Consider the following 8,139-nt stretch of genomic DNA (forward strand, 5'->3'; position numbering starts at 1 on the left):
TTGCTGTTTAATGTGAAATTCATGAATTATTTCACGCTTGATTGCAGAAGCAACATATTAAAGTAATGAAGAGAATTTGATAAGTTAAAAGTTAAATATAATTCGACTCTCTAAAATTCTGAATTATGTTTGAGACATATTCTTATATTAAATTAAAAGTTAATAAAGCTAAATGTAAAAAGTTAAATAAAATAAAATAAAAATTAAATAATATTCTAGAATTTCGCGAAAGAAAAAAACACAAATCAATCTTAAATTAAAGTTGATCTTTCATTCGATATGGTAGAAGATTAAATCAATGAAGCAATCAACCGATTCCAAAGGTGAAACGAGTTTTTCGGTGGCTGGTTGTTCTTTCTCTTATCGAGAAATTTATTAGCATAGACTGGTAGTAGAAAATCAATATCAATGTCGGATCTTAGACTGTCGAGTACGCTGACCTAACCCATGAAAAATGTTCTTATGCGAATATATATTTTTTCAATTTTGATCTTTTTATATTCTTAAATATCTTCAAAATTATTCCATCTAGAAAGGAAAAAATCATTTTATAAATCATTAAATGTTCCATAAAATATTTAAATATTATTTAATGAAGAATATTTTTAAATTGACTTTATAAATTTTTAAGTTTAATAAATTATGTTAATAAGATATTTTTTATTTTTAAAACAAACCATGTGCCATGAAAAAATTTGAATGAATTCGCAATTATTTACGCATGATTTCTTTGCTCAATGCTCTTTTCTTATTATTTCCATGTCAATGATAGAATCCTCAAAATCACATACATAAGAAATCCCTTAAACGGATCTAGGTCGAATGGAAATTTTCCCTGACAAATTCCATTTATCCACCCCTTTATCCCTTCGAAATAAACTTTGATAATGTTCCAGAAACTGCTGACTAGATTTCCCATTTGCTATGTAATTTCAATGTTGATTGTTAATGATTATCTAATCTCTCAACTAGCGAGACCAGTTTTTAAAAATAAAGAAACTTTTACAAAATTCTAATTTTTAATTTTCAAATTTTTAATTTTCTCTCTCATTCATATCTTTTCTTACGTTATCATTTCAAATGCATTTCATTATAAGGAACTAGAAAAAAAGAATATAAAATGCTACAAAAAGAAATATATTATTTTAAAATCTATTTTTAAATTATAAAAAAATTGGATTTATTCTTTAAGAAGACATTCGAATAACATTCGTTTTATTTTATCATATTTATGTTACTTTTTAAAGTTTTTAAACTTACAAAATAGCATGATATTATATATTTATCATAAAAATGTGATTACATTACATAAATTAATATATAATATCATTAGTCAATGAAAAGTATATCATAAATTATAATACAAATAGCAAGTGTTGCTCATATAAAAAATACATTTGAATAGAAAAAAAAATATTTTGAATAATTTTATTACATAGTTTATGTAATTGTAGAAAAATTCTAAAATTTACGTTTAACACTTACAGATAAATTAATCGAATAGCCTCTTTATTAGAAATGATTTCAAATTTCATTTCTTATATATATATACATACATAATCACATGTATCGTCATTATTACGTATAGATAATTAAGAAACCTTTTGCTAAATTAATTGCACGAATTTATAAAATGCAAGAAGAAGGCAGGAAATAGATGGAGAATGAAAACTAGATCATATAAATTGCAGCACCCTGGTTTGGTTCCGTTGGAAAAACCAAATCGTCGAGCTTGAATCCATCCTTTATCCCACATAGACCGAGCTCCTTTTTCAGTGTATCCACAAATTGAGAAACCTTGTCTTTCGTTATGATGGCCACTATGCAGCCACCCCATCTATGTAAAATGAAATCGCACGAATATATCATTTCATTAATTTTGTCATGTATTGTGAAGTATATTCGATGAAACTGACGCTAAATATGAAATTGCAATATTATAATCACATGAAACATTAACAGCTGTGACGTTTTCAATAATGAATGATTTTATATATTGGAAACATTTTCATTAACATTAGAGTTTCCATAATGTTATATTAGCTCTTGCTTGAGTTGCATGCTATCGTGTTATAAAAATAATTTCTTCGATAAACACTGGCAATTCGAAACACACCCATGGATCGATCTGCTTTTCAGAGAAGTCATTATAATTTTTTTTCTTTTCTTTAAATAGAGATACTGAAAAAAATATTGAAAAAAACATTTGATGTAAAATATGTAAAATATGCATGAAAAAAAGTTTTTTTTCATTCTGAGTAAAGAAGTAATCTACTTTTGAAATCATTTAAAATGCAATAAAATTCATTGAATTTTCATCGTGAAACAATTAATCTTTTCGAATAGAATTTGAAGATTTAGATCCATTTTTTCTTATTAAATTATTTATTATATTTTTAATTACTTGGTATTTTTATTTCTATTGAAAAAGTATAATAATTATGATGAATAAAATTTTGACTTTATAAAAAAAGAATGATTAAAATGTATCAGGAATTTAACAAAAGAAATATATTTAGAATAGAGTTGATTATGATTTGGGAAGTTTCAAAATGATCAAAAAGACAGAAATATTTTGTAATAAATAATCTGCAGATTCATAATTTTTTTTATAATTATTCATCTAATTTTCAATCTATTTTATATATCATTTTATTTTATATGATCATATATACATACATATAATAAATATATCAGTAAAATGATAGAATCTATTTCTATTTAAATGCGCATTCTTAAATTGAAGAACACAAAACTTCGAGATATTTTTTTCAATTTCATTTTCATTCCCTTTGATCATCTGTCACGAATAGATATAAGATATATATTACATTTATTCTTCTATGTATTCTACATATAAATTTAATTTACAATGGTGGACAATATGATATGACTGTTATCCAAGTCCCGAGTTTCACTTACCCAGCTCCCGTGAGTCTTGCACCGAGTGCACCGCAAGCCATAGCTTTATCAACGAGTGAATTGACACTGGGATGACTGCATTCGTATAGTTTGTGCATACTAAAATGGCTATTAGACATCAGATTGCCTAGTTGTTTTAACTTCTCCTCTTCCACAATTGCATTTTTCTCACTAATATGCTGGAATTCGAGCACTCTAGCCGCCTCTAAAATATATATGGAATTGTATGATCATTCAATCGATTGATATTTAATAAATGTACTAATAATGAACACACATTGATGTTAGTGTAAAAGATAATAGGAGTTAAAGCGATAAAAAATTGGATAAACATTTTTAATATGGATATAAAATTTCAAATTACTAAATAAAAATCCAGAGTTAATCTTCTCATATTTTTTTCTTGTTCTTTCTAATAGGATGTACATGTGCATCTTCGTATATATATTGTTTAAGAAAAATAATATAATATAGTTCTATTTAATAAAGGCCAGAGAGATGAGTAACAGAATATCTACGCTTATAAATCATGTAATAATCCCAAGATCTGAAGCTGATTTCATAGTCTGTGGGTAACAATGCAAAACAGCATATTGAATAATATTGGTATAAGATGTTAATATATTCGTAAAATACATTTGAAGAGTTAATTTTAAAAGCCAAAACAAACGCAAAATTTGATATAAAATGTAATTTATATAATATAAATATTTTATTTATATAATTAATATAATATAAATATAATAAATATAATCAATTAAAATTTGCATTAAATGAAGTGAAACGGGGGTAGAATGAGAGAGCTTTATCTTTGTCATATTATTATGTTGCTTTGTTTTGCCTTTGTTTTATTTAATTTAAATTGCTTATAATTATAATAATTTAATATATAAGTTTTAATAGATTTTTTATATATAAATTTTTTGTTTCAGCTTTAAGAAACTTTTAAAATTGATAATATGAATTTATTAGTTAATTTATTTTATTAATTAATATTTTATTGTTCTATGAATATATTAATATTGTATAATACTGAGTGTATTTTAATTGTATTATATTATATTATATGAAATTGAATGCATGAAATTTAATTGTTTTAAGTAATTCGCTGAAGATTATTATTCAAGATTAATTATATAACGTCTAATTAAACTTTCGCACGATTTTAATGGAAATTTTCAACAGGAAAGAAGCGTAATTCTTCAAATATCTATGTATATATCATATTAAATGTGTTAAATTTCTTTATCATTTTATATTTATTTACTGATATTCTAAAGAAAATTATCTCTTTACTAACAAAATCTGATAACAATCATTGAACAAGTTAAATTAAAAAAAGTTAAAATAAAAAAATTTGAATGGAAAGTTCTGAAGAATTCTTGTCATTTTCGCTATATTTCTAAGTCAATAAATTTTATGACTTGAATCGAATACGATTGGTTGCGAACAAATGATTACAATTAAAATTTATTACTTTATGAAGGAATGCATGCAAATGATTGATACGCGATTTTTTTTCTTTTAATTAGATTAAAAATTTTTTAATCAGATGATCAAATTGATTTAATGATAAAATAGTTTATTTTCAGTATTCTTAGAGATTTCGCAAATTCTTATCTGATATTCAAAATTTTACATACAATTTTTTCACATACAATATCAAATTTCTTTGATATTAGTAAGATGATAAAATTTGTATAAATAAATTATTCTGTTGGAAATATGATTCAGAACATTTCAGAAAAAAATAACAATGTAAATAAATTTTATTAAAAATTTTTCTGAGAATTAATGTATAGAAAGTTTGTTAGAGATATAAGAAAAAAATAATTTATGCGCTTTGTGTTTCAATGTTTTCATAAATTATTATTACCTTGATACACATGGAGAGCACGTTGTTTTAATTTGAAAATTTGCGCATTGCTAAAAGTTTGTAATAATGATATTTCACGAAGTTTCTCATTCGTTGTATCAAGGTTCTTGCTAATCTGAAAAAAATACGTGTATGGCTACTGATAATGAATTAAGTCTTATCATGGATAAAATCATGGATAAACAAAAATCAATTGACATAATATCTTATATCTATAATAGTTTTTTTTCAACAATGGATATTTTTTTTCAATAATAATATTCGAACAATTATTTGATATTATATATCAATTGCATGTTACGTTAACTGCATACCTCACTTAGGGTATATGGTTCTTCGTGAAGGTCGGTTGTTATAACTGAAACCATTTCGTCTAAGCTCATATTAAGACTCTCTTGAATATCGATTAGTCTTTGTACATGTTCCCAAGGTTTGTTTCTTTTTTTTGCTATCATCTATGAATAAATGAATTAATCTTAGAAAAAAGTCATGGTTTAAAAAGTACTAAAAAATTATGAATTAATTTTTTGAAAATAAAATTACAAAAAAGCATTGAAAAATGCTTAAAAACAAGAATTTTATCAATTTCTATCTATATGAGCAATATAAAAAGTTGTTTAATAATCATAAAATATAATAAAAAAAAATCTCATTAATCTCTTTGAAGATATATTTAATAAATATTCAAATTCATGTTGTTTGAAACCAATAAATAAATAAATCATTTTCAAATCTGCTTCTAGTAATTCCTTTTTCCTCTTTTATCTTATTATATTTTAACATCAAACATTATTCATTTTCTATATTTAATTCGCAAATAATAATTTATCTCAATTTAATTATTCAGTTTATTGTAAATATTTATATTCATATAAAATATGAATTATTTTAGCAAGTAAATAATTCAATAAATAAATTCAAATTCATAATTATAAAGAATTACCTGTGCAGCTAAGCGACATTCTGCAACTCTTAAATTATAATCTGTTGTGGAAGCTTTGTTATGACAAGCTTGGCTGTGCGCTATTACGAATACTGCGGTTTCCGGTAACATGACATCGGTACCACGCAAGGGGTTGAATTCGATTAGCATTGCAGAACCTTCATGAGTATTAACGAGCATCATCATAAACATATTCGTATTCGTAGATTATATAATATGATTAAACTAATAATTGTTGTTTTAGAAATGAAGAATTACCTGCTTTTCCAAGGAACGCGATTGCTTGATCCATTCCACCACCTTGAGTACCAATATATCTTTCAGCGTTAGCACTGATGGTAGCCAATTCACGTTTCGATAATTGATACTATAACAGAAACATTTCATTGATTCGAGAAATTCGAGTTCAATCTAAATTTCATTGTCAAATATTTTTCTTATTACAATATCTATATTTTTTTTGTAATTTACAGCCATTATACTAAATATCTTTCATCTTTGAAAATATTTATTCTAAGAGAACTCAATAATTATACTAGAAAGAAGATCTAGGAATATATCATCTAGAAAAGCAAATTTATTTCATTTTTGCAAATTGAAATTTGCATGATAAATTGCTAAATATTTTTAAGTTAATAGTAATTTTTAAGTTAAATTTCAACAATTAAAAAATGTTAAAATAAAAAAAAATAAATAGAAATCGAAGTCACTTTATTTTTAATTTATTTTGATAATTTTTAATAATTTATTTATTATGAAGAGTTATAAATTTAGTTTTGAATAAATTTTTATCATTTCAATTTCACGAAACAAGGAATGAGTCGAAGATCTTGGAATATTGATAATCTTTTAATTTCCGAACGTTTGAAAAAAAAAAAATTTTTTATCAAATGAACTTCTTAAGTCTATCTTAAACAAATAATTTTTCTGAATTTTTATCGATATGATCAATATATATAATATAATACTTTTATTATATCGAACTACATTTCTGATTTCTTTTATCTGTTATCAACTGGTAATTTATTCTACTGACCAAATTCTTATTCACCAATATAATTCGCAATATTGCATATCAATGTATATCATGATATGTATATGAAATGGTGTATATGATGATATGGAATCAATTTTATAGCATAAAGTTTCAATAGTCATATGTAGAGCAATCATAAACATATTTTATGCGATCGTGGGGGCGGAAGAACGAGTAATGGAGAAGAAAATATAAGAAATTCTTGGGACATTTCATTCGAAGATATTCGACGCATAATCTTGAAGACTAGCAAGCGCCACGAGATCGTGACTTCGTTGAAAGAGACATTAGGGACTAAGGAACTTTTCTCATCGATCTTGCAACCTTGAGATAGAAAAAGAGAGGAAAATAAAAGGGTAAAATGGAAGAAGAGGAAGGAGAAGGAATGATGCTCTATCGTGACGACGAGGGAAAAGAACGATGAGATTTTACTTATCTCCGGAGCAAAGGCGGTTCGAGATCTCTTTTTTCATTATTTCTCTACAAACGGAACTGTCTGCAACAATGCGTCGAGATATGTATTGACATATGTGTATGTGTGATTTAATCATAATGAAACAGCTATATCCAGTACATGATACTGATACCTCGTGCAGCTTGTTAATCACATAGCTTTGCAAAATACTCGGCTTCGAAGTAAACTCGGCGTAAACTCAATATTTCTCATTTGTTCGTCAAATATTCCTCGTTTCTTCTTCTGTTATTTTTTACTATGATAAAAAATAATGATAATATTTTATTGATTGACTTTAATAATAATATACTATAAAAATATTTCAAAATTTTTGAAATATTTGATAATTTTAATTTAATATTAATGTATAATGTTAAACAAATATGTTATAATTCGATTTTAAAATAGTTTAAATAAACTTGTTTGGATAAAAATTTTTTAAAAATAATATATAATCTCTGGTATATTTTATTTATTGTTAAAAATTTTTTTTGTCTGCAAGGAATACTAGACTTGTTCGATGGAATAAACTTAAAGATATATCTTCATTCTGAAAAATATATTTCTCAAAAATTTTCTTCTACTATTTCTTTTTCATTTCGAAACTTTCTTATATGTTCTCTGCAAAATTTCAATGGAATTTATTTCAATTTACATGAGTTAAACATATTCCAATAATCTATTAATTTTTTAAATATTGTCTTAAATAATTCTTTATATTTTTATATGATATAATTATATAATTTATATAATTATATAAAATAATTAGATAAAATAATTTCTGTAATAATGAATAAAAATATAGCAAATTTGAATATTTGAAAAAAATATTTACCTGACTAGCATGCACGATCAAAAGGACAGCGGCGGAAACTAACGCGCTAGAGCTCGAGAGCCCTGAATTAGGA

At 24.5% G+C, this 8,139-nt stretch overlaps 1 protein-coding gene and 1 long non-coding RNA gene across 2 annotated transcripts in view; one reads left to right on the plus strand and one right to left on the minus strand.

The window, feature by feature from the left end:
- The window catches only part of LOC116185233, a 19,406-nt gene extending 17,693 nt beyond the window's left edge, over window positions 1-1,713 (plus strand). The window contains exon 3 of the long non-coding RNA XR_004150036.1: window positions 1,589-1,713. This is a non-coding gene — a long non-coding RNA (uncharacterized LOC116185233). The remainder of the gene's footprint in view (window positions 1-1,588) is intronic.
- LOC102671701 (N-acetylgalactosamine kinase) overlaps window positions 1-8,139 on the minus strand; it is a 13,699-nt gene that overhangs the window by 480 nt on the left and 5,080 nt on the right. Inside the window, exons 5-11 of the mRNA XM_006613144.2 lie at window positions 8,067-8,139; window positions 6,000-6,108; window positions 5,742-5,899; window positions 5,113-5,253; window positions 4,799-4,913; window positions 2,923-3,127; window positions 1,602-1,837 (exon numbers count right to left, since the gene is read on the minus strand). The exon at window positions 8,067-8,139 is cut by the window's right edge and continues 5 nt beyond it. Of these exons, the coding sequence (XP_006613207.1) occupies window positions 1,672-1,837; window positions 2,923-3,127; window positions 4,799-4,913; window positions 5,113-5,253; window positions 5,742-5,899; window positions 6,000-6,108; window positions 8,067-8,139 (967 nt within the window). The 3' untranslated portion in view covers window positions 1,602-1,671. The remainder of the gene's footprint in view (window positions 1-1,601; window positions 1,838-2,922; window positions 3,128-4,798; window positions 4,914-5,112; window positions 5,254-5,741; window positions 5,900-5,999; window positions 6,109-8,066) is intronic.

This window comes from Apis dorsata, unplaced genomic scaffold (assembly GCF_000469605.1).
Source record: "Apis dorsata unplaced genomic scaffold, Apis dorsata 1.3 scaffold_135, whole genome shotgun sequence".
In the NCBI taxonomy this organism is placed as follows: Eukaryota; Metazoa; Arthropoda; class Insecta; order Hymenoptera; family Apidae; genus Apis; species Apis dorsata.